The 17,484-nt window shown below is 42.2% G+C and overlaps 1 protein-coding gene across 3 annotated transcripts in view; it reads right to left on the bottom strand.

Annotated features, from left to right (window-relative positions):
• cdh18a (cadherin 18, type 2a) overlaps window positions 1-16,721 on the bottom strand; it is a 52,255-nt gene extending 35,534 nt beyond the window's left edge. Inside the window, exons 1-2 of one of the 3 annotated variants that reach the window (XM_035799968.2) lie at window positions 16,459-16,721; window positions 6,145-6,665 (exon numbers count right to left, since the gene is read on the bottom strand). In XM_035799968.2, coding sequence (XP_035655861.1) covers window positions 6,145-6,378 — 234 coding nt within the window. In that variant the 5' untranslated portion in view covers window positions 6,379-6,665; window positions 16,459-16,721. The other 2 variants (XM_035799971.2, XM_035799969.2) reach the window with 2 other exon arrangements.
• Between the last annotated feature and the right edge of the window lie 763 nt (window positions 16,722-17,484).

Consider the following 17,484-nt stretch of genomic DNA (forward strand, 5'->3'; position numbering starts at 1 on the left):
CAGGAGGCAGAGAAATGTGCAAAATATGCAGGACAGTGACAGTGTCGGCATCAGGAATAAATCCGCTTTAGGTTCACCTGTCCCAAAAGGAATTTAAAAATACATATTTACGTATTATACTGAAAGACTTTCAGTCTAAACAATGGGGTCATAAAGTGTTGGCCAACATTGAAATACATCCCACTTTCTACTGATCATATTGATCTGTGGTGCCCACTCTAACTCATCAAGCTGATACATGTAGGCATATGTGATGTTGAGAATGGCTACATGATACTTAATTGCCTGATGTTTCCCTCATTGCCAAATCAACACCTAAAAAGTTGCCATCTCAGTGGAAGATGAAACTTCAACTGTCACAGCATCTTTGAGGAGAGTGACTTGAGCTCTCAGTCCGCCCCCTCAGGGGATGTATGTCTGTCTGTGTGTGTGTGTGTGTGTGTGTGTGGATTATTCATTGGAGCCATCTCTTACCAGCCTTTCATCCCACATGTCCCACAAGCCCCAGTTTAACTCTCACCTTTGATACATAGTGTCAATGTCATACAATGTCAGTGTCACAGTGGATTAGTTCACCTGCTATAACTTCTGCATTTCAAGAAGCCACTGCTAGACAATATCACTAGACGTGGCTCCTGTGGTAAGCTGTATAATAAAGCAGTTAGGTAACACTGCTTTCAGTCCCTAATGTTGGCATATTTACGCATTCAATAAGGATGAATTACCCTGACCATGACCATACAAACAATTTATCCAATTTATCACAACAACAAAAAGGTCCATTCATATTCATAGAGAAAATGATTTATTCATATACAGTACAGGTCAAACATTTGGACACACCTACTCATTCAAAGGTTTTTCTATATTTCTTTACACATTTCTACACTGTAGAATAATAGTGAAAACATCACAACTGTGAAATAGCACCCATTGAATCATGTAGTAACCCAAAAAGTGTCAAACAAATCAAATATATTTTATATGTGAGATTCTTCAAAGTGGCCACCCTTTGCCTTGATGATAGCTTTGAGTCAGTGTGTCCAAATTTTTGACTGGTACTGTATGTACAGTTTACGGAAGTTTACATACAGCTTAGCCAAATACATTTAAACTCAGTTTTTCACAATTCCTAACATTTAATCCAAGCAAAAATTCACAGTCTTAGGTCAGTTAGGATCACCACTTATTTTAAGAATGTGAAATGTCAGAATAATAGTAGAGTTTTTATTTCTTTCATCAAATTCCCAGTGGGTCAGAAGTATACATACACTCATGCAGTTGTGGGTGAACAGGGAATACAGGAGTGGACTGAACACACACCCCTGTGGAGCTCCAGTGTTGAGGGTAAGCGTGGCAGATGTGTTGCTACCTACCCTCACCACCTAGGGGCGGCCCGTCAGGAAGTCCAGGATCCAGTTGCAGAGGGAGATGTTTAGTCCCAGGATCCTTAGCTTAGTGATGAGCTTTGAGGGTACTATGGTGTTGAACGCTGAGCTGTAGTCAATGAATAGCATTCTCACGAAAGTGTTCCTTTTGTCCAGATGGGAAAGGGCAGTGTGGAGTGAAATAGAGATTACATCATCTGTGGATCTGTTTGGGCAGTATGTAAACTGGAGTGGGTCTAGGGTTTCTGGGATAATGGTGTTGATGTGAGTCATTACCAACCTTTCAAAGCACTTCATGGCTACGGACGTGAGTGCTACGGGTCTGTAGTCATTTAGGCAGGTTGCCGTTGTGTTCTTGGGCACAGGGAATATGGTGGTCTGCTTGAAACATGTAGGTATTACAGACTCAATCAGGCAGGCACATGTTGTAAATGTCAGTGAAGACACCTGCCAGTTGGTCAGCACATGCCCGGAGCACATGTCCTGGTAATCCATCTGGCCTCGCAGCCTTGTCTATGTTGACCACACAGTTGTCCGGAAAAGCTGATGCTCTTAATCATGCCTCAGTGTTGCTTGCCTCGACGCGAGCATAGAAGTGATTTAGCTCATCTGGTAGGCTCGTGCCACTGGGCAGCTCGCGGCTGTGCTTCCCTTTGTAGTCTGTAATAGTTTGCAAGCCCTGCCACATAAGATGAGCGTCGGAGCCGGTGTAGAGTGATTCAATCTTTGCCCTGTATTGACGCTTTGCCTGTCTGATGGTTAGTCGCAGGGCATAGCAGGATTTCTTGTAAGCTTCCCGGTTAGAGTCAAACACCTTGAAAGCGGCAACTCTACCAAATCCATGGCTTCTGTTTGGGGTATGTACGTACAGTCACTGTGGGGATGACGTCCTCGAAGCACTTATTGATAAAGCCAGTGACTGATGTGATTTATTCCTCAATGTCATCAAAAGAATCCCGGGAACATGTTCCAGTCTGTGGTAGCAAAACAGTCCTGTAGTTTAGCATCTGCTCCATCTGACCACTTTTTTTTATAGACCGAGACACTGGTGCTTCCTGCTTTAATTTGTGCTTGTAAGCAGAAATCAGGAGGATAGAGTTGTGGTTGGATTTACCAAATGGAGGGTGAGGGAGAGCTTTGTATGCATCTCTGTGTGTGGAGTACAGGTGATCTAGAATTTTTTTCCCTCTGGTTGCACATTTAACATGTTGATAGAAATTTGGTAGAACTGATTTAAGTTTCCCTGCATTAAAGTCTCCTCCCACTAGGAGAGCCGCCTGTTGGTGAGTGGTTTCCTGTTTGCTTATTTCCTTATACAACTGACTGAGTGCAGTCTTCGTGCCAGCCTCTGTGTCCGTGGTGGTACATAAAAAGCCACGAAAAGTATAGCTGAAAACTCTCTAGGCAAGTAGTGTGGCCTGCAATTTATCTACTTCAGGCGAGCAAATCTAGAGACTTCCTTAGATTTCGTGCATCAGCTGTTGTTTACAAATATGCACAGACCGCCCCCCCTCGTCTTACCACAGTTTTCTGTTCGTTCTTGTCGGTGCAGTGTGTATCCCGCTAGATGAATACCCATGTCGTCATTCAGCCACGATTCCGTGAAACATAGGATATTTCAGTTTTCAATGTCCCGTTGGTAGGATATTCATGATCGTACCTTGTCTAATTCATTGTCCAATGATTGTACGTTGGCGAGTAGTATTGAGGTCAACGGCAGCTTTCCCAGTCGCCTTCTCCGGGTCCTGACCAAGCATCCGGCTCTTTGTCCTCTGTACTTGCATCGCTTCCTCTTGCAAATAACGGGGATGTCAGCCCTGTGGGGTGTTTGGAGAATGTCTTGTGCGTCGTCCTTGTTGTAGAAAAAATCTTTGTCTAATCCGAGGTGAATGATCGCTGTCCTGATATCCAGAAGTTCTTTTTTGCCGTAAGATACGGTTGCCGAAATATTATGTACAAAATAAGTTACAAATAACGTGAAAAACCCCACATAATAGCACAATTGGTTGGGCGCCCATAAAACTGCTGCCATTTCTTCCGGTGCCATTTTATTTATTTTATCTTGCAGCAAAGCACCTCAACAACAGGATTCGGCCACCCCCGTGCTTCACAGTTGGGATCGTGTTCTTCGACTTGCAAGCCTCCCCATTTTTCTCCAAACATAATGATGGTCAATATGGCCAAACAGTTCTAATTTTGTTTCATCAGACCAGAGGACATTTCTCCATAAAGTACGATTTTTGTCCCCATGTGCAGTTGCAAACCATAGTCTGGCTTTTTTATGGCGGTTTTGGAGCAGTGGCCTCTTCCTTGCTGAGCGGCCTTTTAGGTTATGTCGATTTGTTTTACTGTGGATATAGATACTTTTGTACCTGTTTCCTTCAGCATCTTCACAGCTATTGTTGTGGGATTGATTTGCAATTTTTGGCTGATTTCTTGGCCGATTTATTTTGATTTCCCCATGATGTCAAGCAAAGAGGCACTGAGTTTGAAGGTAGGTCTTGAAATACATCCACATGTACACCTCCAATTGACTCAAATTATGTCAATTAGCCTATCAGAAGTTTCTAAAGCCATGACATAATTTTCTGGAATTTTCCAAGCTCTTTAAAGGCACAGTAAACTTAGTGTATGTAAACTTCTGACCACTGGAATTGTGATACAGTGAATTATAAGTGAAATAATCTGTCTGTTAACAATTGTTGGAAAAATTACTTGTGTCATGAACAAAGTAGATGTCCTAACCGACTTGCCAAAGCTATAGTTTTTTAACTAGAAATTTGTGGAGTGGTTGAAAATCTAGTTTTAATGACTCCAACCTACAGTGGGGAGAACAAGTATTTGATACACTGCCGATTTTGCAGGTTTTCCTACTTACAAAGCATGTAGTCTGTCATTTTGATCATAGGTACACTTCAACTGTGAGAGACAGAATCTAAAACAAAATCCAGAAAATCCCATTGTATGATTTTTAAGTAATTAATTTAGCATTTTATTGCATGACATAAGTATTTGATCACCTACCAACCAGTAAGAATTCCGGCTCTCACAGACCTGTTAGTTTTTCTTTAAGAATCCCTCCTGTTCTCCACTCATTACCTGTATTAACTGCACCTGTTTGAACTCGTTACCTGTATAAAATACACCTGTCCACACACTCAATCAAACAGACTCCAACCTCCCCACAATGGCCATGACCACGGGGCTGTGTAAGGACATCAGGGAAAAAATTGTAGACCTGCACAAGGCTGGAATGGGCTACAGGACAATAGGCAAGCAGCTTGGTGAGAAGGCAACAGCTGTTGGTGCAATTATTAGAAAATGGAAGAAGTTCAAGATGACGGTCAATCACCCTCGGTCTGGGGCTCCATGCAAGATCTCACCTCGTGGGGCATCAATGATCATGAGGAAGGTGAGGGATCAGCCCAGAACTACATGGCAGGACCTGGTCAATGACCTGAAGAGAGCTGGGACCACAGTGTCAAAGAACCATTAGTAACACACTACGCCGTCATGGATTAAAATCCTGCAGCGCACGCAAGGTCCCCCTGCTCAAGCCAGCGCATGTCCAGGCCGGTCTGAAGTTTGCCAATGACCATCTGGATGATCCAGAGGAGGAATGGGAGAAGGTCATGTGGTCTGATGAGACAAAAATAGAGCTTTTTGGTCTAAACTCCACTCGCTGTGTTTGGAGGAAGAAGAAAGATGAGTACAACCTCAAGAACACCATCCCAACCGTGAAGCATGGAGGTGGAAACATCATTCTTTGGGGATGCTTTTTTGCAAAGGGGACAGGACGACTGCACCATATTGAGGGGAGGGTAGATGGGGCCATGTATCGCGAGATCTTGGCCAACAACCTCCTTCCCTCAGTAAGCGCATTGAAGATGGGTCGTGACTGGGTCTTCCAGCATGACAACGACCCAAAACACACAGCCAGGGCAACGAAAGGAGTGGCTCCGTAAGAAGCATCTCAAGGTCCTGGAGTGGCCTAGCCAGTCTCCAGACCTGAACCCAATAGAAAATCTTTGGAGGGAGCTGAAAGTTCGTATTGCCCAGCGACAGCCCCGAAACCTGAAGGATCTGGAGAAGGTCTGTATGGAGGAGTGGGCCAAAATCCCTGCTGCAGTGTGTGCAAACCTGGTCAAGAACTACAGGAAATGTATGATCTCGGTAATTGCAAACAAAGGTTTCTGTACCAAATATTAAGTTCTGCTTTTCTGATGTATCAAATACTTATGTCATTCCGTCTCTCACAGTTGAATTGTACATATGATAAAAATGACAGACCTCTACATGCTTTGTAAGTAGGAAAACCTGCAAAATCAACAGTGTATCAAATACTTGCTCTCCCCACTGTAAGTGTATGTAAACTTCCGACTTCAACTCTATATACAGTATATAAAAAATGTTTTGTTGTATAATAAGCTTACTCATTTGAATTATTTATCATAGTGAGTAGAAATGTATATATGTTTGCTGAAAGTAAACAGAGATTAAAGCTATAAACTCTAAATATTTTCCAAAAGAAAGGAAATTGCTCGAAGCGTAAATGTACGTCTTACTTAACCTGGTGCGACATTGTTCTCAAACGGCTGTTGCTACTGTATGCACAACCAGGTACAGTTGCAATCATAGACTTTGCATTATGCAAAACCACCTACGGAGTGCAATATGTAGGCCTACTGTTTTCCTCTTTGCATGAAAACCCCTCACATCAAATGAATGCCATTGAAGAAGACCATGAATAGCATACCTTTCCAACATGCTGAATTTCTGGTCCAATATGTTCCTCTAAAACAAAGAACTGGTTCCATATCCAGCCCCTCTTGGGCCGGTGGTGCACGTCCTTCTCTCCATCTAGGTGTTTGGTTTGGTTCCTGGGTGCTCTGACGTTGGGCCTGGGCTGGGACGTCCCATAACTCCTCTGGACAAAGCACAGGCAGATCAGCAAAGGGCAGAGGCAGGCAGTGGTGGCAGGAATTCTCATGGTAGAGAATGTATGCTTCTCTAAGTCCTCCACTGTACCTTGGCAAACAGTGTACCAAGAGGCCACAACAGCGTCTCGACAGTAAGACAATACTAGGTGCAGATCAGACCAGTCCAGAGATTTCTCCTAAAGTCCATGGTTTATTTCAGTCTGTCCACTAGGGATTAGAACCAAGGTTAATTTCCATGTTGGACAGAGGGGAAAAGAGCTGTTTGTTCATTTGCTCAGAGGATCCTCAGGAGATTTCATGAGTGGTCTGGTCTGAGCAGGTTTCCGTGTTGTTTCCCCTTGAAAAGATAAGAAGAAACGATATTAAGGAAACAGGAATAATGAGTCATGTTTTTCTTGCTGTGAAATCCCCTAATGCAATTTGATGGAATGACTACTCCGATATTACACTTTGACTCATTTATAGAAGCACAATATTATTTTCCACAATGTTCTTTTCTCATTTTGACCTGATTTCTGAGAGTCAATTTCCACCGTGTGAATTAATTGAGTATTTCTGTCTGCTTCAGATGCAAGCCACAGGATTCAAAAGTACATTGCTGAGTCTGAGCTGAAAAGGCTAAGTTGTCTCTGTCATACCTCACAGCCGAAAGACATCCATTTTAAAATGGCTTTTTGAAAGCAGGAGAGCTACAACTGTATCTCCATAGGCCATAATAGCATTGGGAGGACATTATTTTCTGCAGTCTTTGTGCGAGTATATTACAATGACAAGCTGCTTATTAAGAGCATTTGATTCTCACAATCTATGACACTCTTACAGAACATTTGTCACTTGGTAAACACCCTCACACAAGCAGAGTTGTGGTTCTAACTTCCAGTTGCTGTTAATATTGTACTTTAAATACTTTTGAATGATTCAGTTATTTTGAAATTTTGCGTGAGAAAACAATCTGGGGAAAAAACATCACTCTGTAAAATAAAGAAGTATATATACAGCACATGTGACAAGACTTGTTATGCCTCTGCCACTCAGGAAAGCATTTTGTGATTTCCTTTCCTTAGGTTTTGATTTGTTACACAACTGTGCTATTTTCTGATGCATTTCCACAAACCTTCAATCAGTCCACCTGTCAGCAGAGTACCAGCCAAGCTTAGTCGAAAAACAGTCCAACACAAACAATTTGCAAGTGATAAATGTTTGATGTGAGGCGGCACAGAGGCTTGTCAATGGATGCTATGGTTACGTCTTCTTTGTTTCTATGTCTGCATTGCAATAATACAAACCAACTCTGAAATGTCAAAAGACCAATAGCAACAGATTATACGTGAAGCACAGTTAATTGTGCAATGACAACATCAAGGATGTGTGTGACCATCCTTGAAATGATTCATGGCTTAATTTGTGTTATTTGTCAACCTATAGCATGGGCTAGTGTTGCATGTTTTCTTGAATTATGTGTTTGTATGTTTTTCTACAATACCACCCACGCACCACATACAAGTATAGTATTGTAGATACAAATGAGGATTTCTCTGTGATGGGAAGTGGAGAGTGAAAATCAGGTATACTGAAAGTACACTACTACATAACATCTTTAGCCTTCACAAATGCATGATCCCATTCCCAATGCATATTCCAACAGCAGTCCATGTCTATGAAATTCCATGTTATAAAAGGGTGGCGGTCCTCATTCTAACTGAATATCACTAGTACTTACTGCAATTATAAAATAATTTAATTTGACCGTTCTGCTGCTCGTGCCTTGTCTTTACATTAGGCTCAATTTGAAGCTTAATTTGTCAAGTGAGCATGAAAAGAGCACTGCTGGGTCAGTGATAGCGCCTTTCCATGTTACCTGGATGTACTACACCGTTCAAGCACACACACATTCCAGTATTTGTGTATTGCAAATACTGCATACATCCAGAAACAGATTTTTAATTTTCTAATCATTAACTACAGAAAACAATTAATTTAAACTTGTGACACCATTAGGGTGATGTTCACATCAATCAATGACTATCCATGCGTGTGGCTACAGCTCAGCCTTCAACACCCTCCAAGCTGATCACTAAGCTCAGGGCCCTGAGTCTGAACCCCTCCCGTGTGCAACTGGGTCCTGGACTTCCTGACACGCTGAACCCAAGGGGTGAAGGTAAGTAACAACATCTCTGCCACACCGATCCTCAACATGGGGTCTCACAGGGTTGCGTGCTCAGCCCCCTCTTATACTCCCTGTTTACCTATGACTGTGGGGCCTCTCACTTCTCCAACTCAATCATAAAGTTTGCTGACGACACAACAGTGGTAGGCCTGATTATCAACAACAATGAGACAGCCTCCCTACAGGGGAGGTGGTGAGAGTCGTTCCAGGAAAATAACCTCCCCCTCCCCCTCAACGTCAACAAAACAAAAGGAACTGATTGTGGACTACAGGACACAGCAAAAAGAGCACTTGCCCATCCACATTGACAGGGCCACAGTGGGGAGGGTCAAAAGCTTCAAGTTCCTTAGTGTGCGCATCACTGACAAACTGAAATGGTCCTTATGCACAGACAACGTGGTGAAGAAGGCACAGCAGTGCCTCTTCAATCTCAGGAGGCTGAAGAAATGTGGCTTGGCCCCTAAGACCCTCACAAACTTCTATAATGCACCATTGAGAGCATTGTATCACCCCCTGGTATGGCAATTGCAACATCCACAAATGCAGGGCTCTCCAGGGGGTGGTGCAGTCAGCTGAATGCATCAACTGGGGCACACTGCCCGTCCTCCAGGACATCTACAGCACCCGGTGTCACAGGAAGGTCAAGAAGATCATTAAAGACCTCAGCTACCCGAGCTACATCCTGTTCACCCTGTTACCGTCTAGAAGGTGAACACATGGCATGTGCATTGAAGCTGTTAAAAATCACCACTAGCAAACCCTGCTCTGAACCTTAGTCACTGTTCTAGCCAGATACCACCCGGTACTCTACCATGCACCATAGAGACAGCTGCCCTATGTGTACTGAAAAAGAACATAAACCCAACATGTAAAATGTTGGTCCCATGTTCCATGAGCTGAAATAAAATAAATGTTCCAGATGGACAAAGAGCTTATTTCTCACACATTTCTTCCCATGCCTTTTAGTGAGCATTTCTCCTTTGCCAAGATGATCCATCCACCTAACAGGTGTGGCTTATCAAGAAGCTTATCAAACGGCATGATCATTACACAGGTGCACCTTGTGCTGGGGGCATTAAAAGGCCACTCTAAAATGTGCCGTTTTGTCACACAACACAATGTCACCGATATCTCAAGTTTTAAAGGAGCGTGCAATTGACAAGCTGACTGCAGGGATGTCAACCAGAGCTGTTGTCAATGTTAATGTTAATTTCCCGACCATAAGCCGCCTCCAATGGCATTTTAGAGAATTTGTCAGTACGTCCAATTGGCCTCACAACCACAGACCGTGTAACCATGCCAGCCCAGGACCTCCACATCCTACTTCTTCACCCGGGTCACTGAGACCAGTCACCCGGACAGCTGATTCAAAATTCTATAGCCACTCTCACATCTGAGCTATCTGTGTTGCAGGTGCATGGTAACTCTTGAATAAGATGAGAAAAAATAAGAAACTGCTCTTGCTAGTATCACTGCTCTTTAATAAGCTTTACGTATCGGCCTCAAGGCCTTTGTCAGAGCTTTTGTGCCTTTTTTCAATTAGCTCCCTTATGTAGACATAGCTCCACCCACATCTATTCAATGCATCCATGGAGCTATGTCTACAAAAGGGAGCTAATTAAAAAAACTCACAATGGGCTCTGACAAAGGCCTTGAGGCCGATATGTAAAGCGTATTAAAGAGCAGTGATACTAGCAAGAACAGTGTGCCGGTTTCTTATTTTTTCTGATGAAGCTGTGGGTTTGCACAACCGAAGAATTCATGCACAAACAGTTTGAAACCGTCTAATGGAAGTTCAACTGTGTGGCCACTGGCATGCTGGAGAACTGCGCTCTTCATGGATGAAACCTGGTTTCAACTGTAGCAGGCAGATGGCAGACGGCGTGTATGGCATTGTGTGGGCGTGCGGTTTCTGATGTCAATGTTGTGAACAGAGTGCACATGGTGGCGATGTGGTTATGGTATGGGCAGGCATAAGGTATGGACAAAGAACACAATTGCTTTTTATCGATGGGAATTTGAATGCACAGACATAACGTGATGAGATCCTGAAGCAAATTGGCGTGCCATCACCTCATGTTTCAGCATGATAATGCACGGCCCCATGTCACAAGGATCTGTACACAATTCCTGGAAGCTGAAAATGTCCCAGTTCTTCCATGGCTTGCATACTCACCAGACATGTCACCCATTAAGCATGTTTGGGATGTTCTGAACTGACATGTAAGACAGCGTATTCCAGTTCCCGCCAATATCCAGCAACTTCACACAGCCATTGAAAAGGAGTGGGACAACATTAGACAGGCCACAATCAACAGCCTGATCAATCTATGCGAAGGAGATGTGTCGCGCTGCATGAGATACTGGCTGGTTTTCTGATCCACGCCCCTATTATTTTTGTAAAGTATCTGTGACCAACAGATGCATATCTTTATTCCCAATCATGTGAAACCCACAGATTAGGTCCTAAAATGTCTTATATGAACTGTAACTCAGTGAAATCTTGTTGCATGTTGCATTAATATTTTTTGTTCAGTATACAGTACATGGAGTCATTGAACATTGCTCACTTTGATAATGTTCACATACTGTTTCACCCACTTTATAATGTATATATACAGTATATAATGGACAGAAATATATACATTGCCTTCAGAGGTTTTCACACCCCTTGACTTTTTTCACATTTTGTTGTGTTACAGCCTGCATTTAAAATATATTACATGTCGATGATTTGTCGCAGGCCTACACACAATGCCCCATAATGTCAAAGTGGGATTATGTATTTCCAATTTTTTTACAAATGAATTAACAATGAAAAGCTGAAATGTCAATAAGTCAATAAGTATTTAACACCTTGGTTATGGGAAGCCTAAATAAGTTCAGGAGTAAACATTTGCTTAACAAGTCACATAATAAGTTGCATGGACTCACTCTGTGTGCAAAAATAGTTTGTAAAATTATTTTTGAATGACTACCTCATCTCTGTACCCCACACATACAATTATCTGTACGGTCCCTCACTCAAGCAATGAATTTCAAACACTGACTGAGGTTTTCCAATGACTCGCAAAGAAGGGCACCTATTGGTAATTGGGAACATTTTAAAAAGCCGACATTGAATATCCCTTTGAGCATGCTGAAGTTATTAATTAGGCTTTGGATGGTGTATCAATACACCCAGTCACTACAAAGATACAGGCGTCCTTCCTAACTCAGTTGCCAGAGAGGAAGGAAACCGCTCAGGGATTTCACCATGAGGCCAAAGGTGACTTTAAAACAGTGACAGAGTTTAATGGCTGTGAAAGGAGAAAACTGAGGAAGGATCAACAACATTGTAGTAACTCCACAATACTAACCTAATTGACAGAGCAAAAAGAAGGAAGTATAGTTGTATTATACACATATTTCAAAACATGCATCATGTTTTCAACAAGGTATTAAAGTAATACTGCAAAAAAATGTGTCAAAGCAATTACATTTTTTATCCTGAATACAAAGTGTTATGTTTGGGGCAAATCCAATATACTGATCAAAAGGATACAAAAGAAACATAATGGAGCTAAGCACAGGCAAATTCCTAGAGGAAAATATGGTTCAGTCTGCTTTCCATCAGACACTGGGAGATGAGTTCACATTTCAGCAGGACAATAACCTAAAACACAAGTCCACATATACACTGGAGTTGCTAACCAAGAAGACAGTGAATTGTCCTGAGTGGTCAAGTTACAATTTTGACTTAAATCTACTTGAAGATCTAAGGCAAGACCTGAAAATGGCTGTCTACCAATGACCAACAACCAATGTGCCAAGTCTTGAAGAATGTAAAGAATAATGGGCAAATATTACACAATCTAGGTGTGAAAAACTCTTAGAGACCTACCAAGAAAGACTCACAGCTGTAATCGCTGTCAAAGGCGCTTCTACAAAGTTTTGACTCAGGGGTAGGAATACTTATGTAAATTAGATATTTCTGTATTTCAATTTCAGTACATTTGAACAAAAAAATTGTACTCTGTCATTATGGGGTATTTTGTGTAGATGGTGAGAAAAAACCTATACACTTGAAGTTGGAAGTTTAAAACTAGTTTTTCAACCACTCCACAATTTTTTTGTTAACAAACTATAGTTTTGGCAAGTCGATTAGGACATCTACTTTATGCATGCCACAAGTAATTCAACAATTGTTTACAGAAAGGTGATTTCACTTATAATTCACTGTATCACAATTCCAGTGGTCAGAGTTTCCATACACTAAGTTGGCTGTGCCTTTAAACAGCTTGGACAATTCCAGAAAATTATGTTATGGCTTTAGAAACTTCTGATAGGCTAATTGACATAATTTGAGTCAATTGGAGGTGTACCTGGGGATGTATTTCAAGGCCTACGTACAAACTCAGTGCCTCTTTGCTTGACATCATGGGAAAATCAAAAGAAATCAGCAAAGACCTCAGAAAAAAAGTTGTAGACATCCACAGAAGTCTGGTTCATCCTTGGGAGCAATTTCCAAACATCTGAAGGTACCACGTTCATCTGTACAAACAATAGTACACAAGTATAAACACCATGGGACCACACAGCCGTCATAACGTTCAGAGATGAACGTACTTTGGTGCGAAAAGTGCAAATCAATCCCAGAACAACAGTAAAGGACCTCGTGAAGATGCTGGAGGAGACAGGTACAAAAGTATCTATATCCACAGTAAAACAAGTCCTATATCAACATAATCTGAAAGGCCATTCAGCAAGGAAGAGGCCACTGCTCCAAAACCACCATAACAAATCCAGACTAAGTTTTGCAACTGCACATGGGCACAAAGATCGTACTTTTTGAGAAATGTCCTCTGCTCTGAAGAAACCAAAATATAACTGTTTGGCCATAATGACCATTGTTATGTTTGAAGGAAAAAGGGGGAGGCTTGTAAGCCGAAGAACACGATCCCAACCGTGAAGCACGGGGTGGCAGCATCATATTTTGGGGGTGCTTTGCTGTAGGAGGGACTGTTGCACGTCACAAAATAGATGGCATCATGAAAAATGAAAATGATGTGGATATATTGAAGCAACATCTCAAGTCAGGAAGTTAAAGCTGGTTCGCAAATGGGTCTTCCAAATGGACAATGACCCCAAGCATACTTCCAAAGGTGTGGCAAAATGGCTTAAGGACAACAAAGTAAAGGTATTGGAGTGGCCAGCACAAAGCCCTGACCTCAATCCTATAGAAAATGTGTGGGCAGAACTGAAAAAGGCAGTGTGAGCAAGGAGGCCTACAAACCTGACTCAGTTACACCAGCTCTGTCATGAGGACTGGGCCAAAATTCACCCAACGTGCTTGTGGAAGGCACCTGAAATATTTGACCCAAGTTAAACAATTCAAAGACTTCTGACCCACTGGGAATGTGATTAAAGAAATAAAAGCTGTAGTAAATAATTATCTCTACTATTAATCTGACCTTAGACCGGGAATTTTGACTCGGATTAAATGTCAGGAATTGTGAAAAACTGAGTTTATATGTATTTGGCTAAGTTGTACGTAAACTTCCGACTTCGACTGTATTTAATAACATTTGAATTCAAGCTGTAACACAACAAAAAGGTGGAATATGTCAAGGGGTATGTAAACTTTTTGAAGGCACTGTAGCATGGGCAATTGTTGCTATAAGCATTAGGTTCACACAGGATATTCATTCTATTGCTACATCCCTCAACATGGTTGAGTTAAGAGTGTCAGCAGAAATACATGTAGCTACAGATAACTGTCATTGAAATATAGTGGATATTGCTCTGCAGATTCTCTCTAAGCTCAATTTCAGGAAATAGGAAACTTCTACCCTGAAAACACCCACATCTGTCTTTTGCAGTATGGATAAACATGATTCCAGGCTAACAGCATAAGAATCAAATATCCAATATTTTCTACAAATATACCAGGATTTTTAAAATAGAAAATAGTTAATTGATTGTCCTTGTATGCAATTCAAGGGTAAGGGTGTTGCAACTATTCATTCTGATTAGTTGAGGGCCACAAAACAGATTAGCAATTGATTAGTTTCTAATGTTGCTAATTATGATGCTAATTGGAGAGAAATACTCTGTGGACCTTGAGACTACATCTGAGGCCGTGGCTTACATTATGACGAGTTGTGAACTGTAGCTTAGACCTATGCAAATGCCTCCCCTTTTTCTCCTGCACTAAGTTCAAGAGTCATGTCGGACTCTAAGGATAATTATGATTTTAATTATACTTAGCAACATTGTACAGCTAAGCCAAACTGTAGCTTACAGCTAACTAGCTAAATCATCTACTAGCCCGAAAATAGATTTTACCTATCCCAAGCCAGCAACATAAAATTAGATGTATGCTAGAGAAATACAATTACTGGTCACTTCACTACAGTATCTATGACTGAGAAGGCTGGCCTTGCACTTCAATAGCAAGTCACTAGCTAACACAGCTTCGGGCATGTCAGGGCATTGCCCTCAACACTAGGCTAATGGAGGATACAGTAGCTAGCTGGGCTTAACCTCAAATACACAAACTCAGCTTGCTACTTTTATGCTCAAAAGCTTGGACCCTTGCCTTGCTGTAAGTGCAGCTTTATATTTGGAGGTGTATACTGTAGGTCTTTTCAAGACAAAGGTCTGTTGTGTTTTGTTCTTCTGGCCATTTGTTTACAAGATCTGATAACAATTGCACTCAGCAAATACAAAATCTCTGTAAATGCTACATCCTGCTTGTTGTTGGAAGTTTAGCAACAATGACATTTTGAGATATTTCTGTAGACAACCATGAACTATCTTCACTGACAGCACTGGTTATAGTGGGAGTAAGACATTACAGGACCAACATGAATGCACCACATACTGGTCAAAAGAGATTAGCGCAAATTAGCACACTCATCTCTCAGGGTTTGAGATCTACAAAACCAAGCAGGTGGTTTTTGCTCCCCACCAAGAATCTCACTTGACTTGGCTTCCAGTATCCTCTTCCCTCTGTGGAGACTGGAGGACGAGGAAAGGAGGAAAGACCACCCCTTGTGGAGTTTTAGTAAATCTCAGGAGAGGATGGTGAGAATGATTGCTCATTACAGGATTAGCAGTATACAGAGAATGACTCAAGGGAAAGCTTGACGTGGGTCTGGCACATTGAGTCATTGACATCCCCACTGCATAAGGCATTAGTGAAGAGGTATCTACTAAAGTAGCTAGCAGAGACAGACTGTCCCAGCGAGTCTTTTAACCCCCCTCCCCTCTGGCTCAAATAGAACTCAGGAGAATTCCTTTGGCATTTCAATGGAGGGAATTATGCATACATTTAGCATGGATCTCTCTAATCATAAGGTAATGAGCTGCAGCTGACAAAGACACTACATGACATTTTAATACACCCTTATGTATTCTATACAAATCAGCACCTGCAGAAATTCAACCCTTCCTCTACACATTAGGTGGATATTTTTCAGCAGAACCATCACATATTTTCTTGTTCTTTAGCCAGTTACATATTTTGAGGCGCTAACACAGCCAATTGCTAGACTGCAGTGAATTGATCATGGAGCAGTGAAATTATTCCACAGGATTCCACTCTCCTGTTTAGTTCCATCTGAGAGCTGGAGCTATGAGTGCCTATGAAAAGTACTATGGTAATTTGATATATACCTTGGTGATAATAAAAAGGACACCTCCAATAAAGCTCAAACAATAAAACCATTGAAAATATGTCAGCAGGGCTCTCATTCTTGCATTTCCCTGGTCGAATAGAGAGGCTCTGAAGCAGCGTGAATAAAACATAAATGAACTCACACTTTTTCACAGTAGCAGCGCTCACCACAGGCAAAAGCAGCTTCAGAGGATCCAACAGCAGAGGCAGCAGCAGTAGCACGACAGACCATAGCAGATGTGAAAGCTATGACAACAGAGAGAGAGAGAGATGGATTGAAAGTGCTGAACAATTTGCCCTTACCTTTCTTCTCCAAACAGATGATAAGGTATGTGAACAGTGAGCTGTGAACAGATTCTCCCCTATCTGTCTACTGCTGCTCCCAATCCACCTCAGTGGAGTCATCTCCCCAATCCGCCAGGTTGCTGCCTCACTTGCCTGCTGCAGCTCTGGAGTGGTGCTCTGATTGGCCGACTAACAACACACTGGTACACATAGACACACACGGATGCTCTCACACTCTTTCTCTCTCTTACGCACACATGCAAGCACACACTGTCATCTCAGCATTTTCCTCACATTTTTTACTCTCTCCTGCACACGCACACACGCACACACACACACACACACACACACGCACGCACGCACGCACGCACGCACGCACGCACGCACGCACGCACGCACACACACACACACACACACACACACACCGCACACACACACACACTGAACTCTCTCTTTCTTTCTCTACATCTGCTGCCTCAGGGACTGGGCTAAGGTGTAACAAACGCAAAGCAGAGGGGTACATTTGCTTTAAGGAGAGAGTCGCTTCTAAAGGAATCCTGATGAATAATATAAGACTGAGAGTGAGGGGGAGGGAAGAGCGTGAAGCCCCACCAGACCACAGGACATTTTTAACCCGAGATGACAGTGAATGTGTCAGCACATAAAAAATAAACTTGAGGGAGGGTTGCACATAGTATTGTGGAAGCAAGCAGAGAGTTGAGAATGTGATAAAACAAAGGGTTTACAGGAGGAAGAAACGGTTTACCAACCAAAGCCCCAAAGTCATCAAACCTTCACAGTTGACTCCCATGCCATCCATCATCTTCCACCCACATAGTCGAAGGATAGGGAGGTGATTTATCTTTTCAGCCTCATTTATTTATTTACCTCTGCCAACATTATCAGTGGCACTGTTGGTGGGCCCCAGGTTGAGTTATGTAAAACCGTAGGGAAGACCGGGGTTGGTTGTCACACTTTTTACTCTAGTGTGGATTTCTCAGCACCAGTATATCTTACAATAATCTGTTTAGTATTGGGAGAAAG

This window comes from Oncorhynchus keta, chromosome 23, assembly GCF_023373465.1.
Source record: "Oncorhynchus keta strain PuntledgeMale-10-30-2019 chromosome 23, Oket_V2, whole genome shotgun sequence".
NCBI classification, from domain to species: domain Eukaryota; kingdom Metazoa; phylum Chordata; class Actinopteri; order Salmoniformes; family Salmonidae; genus Oncorhynchus; species Oncorhynchus keta.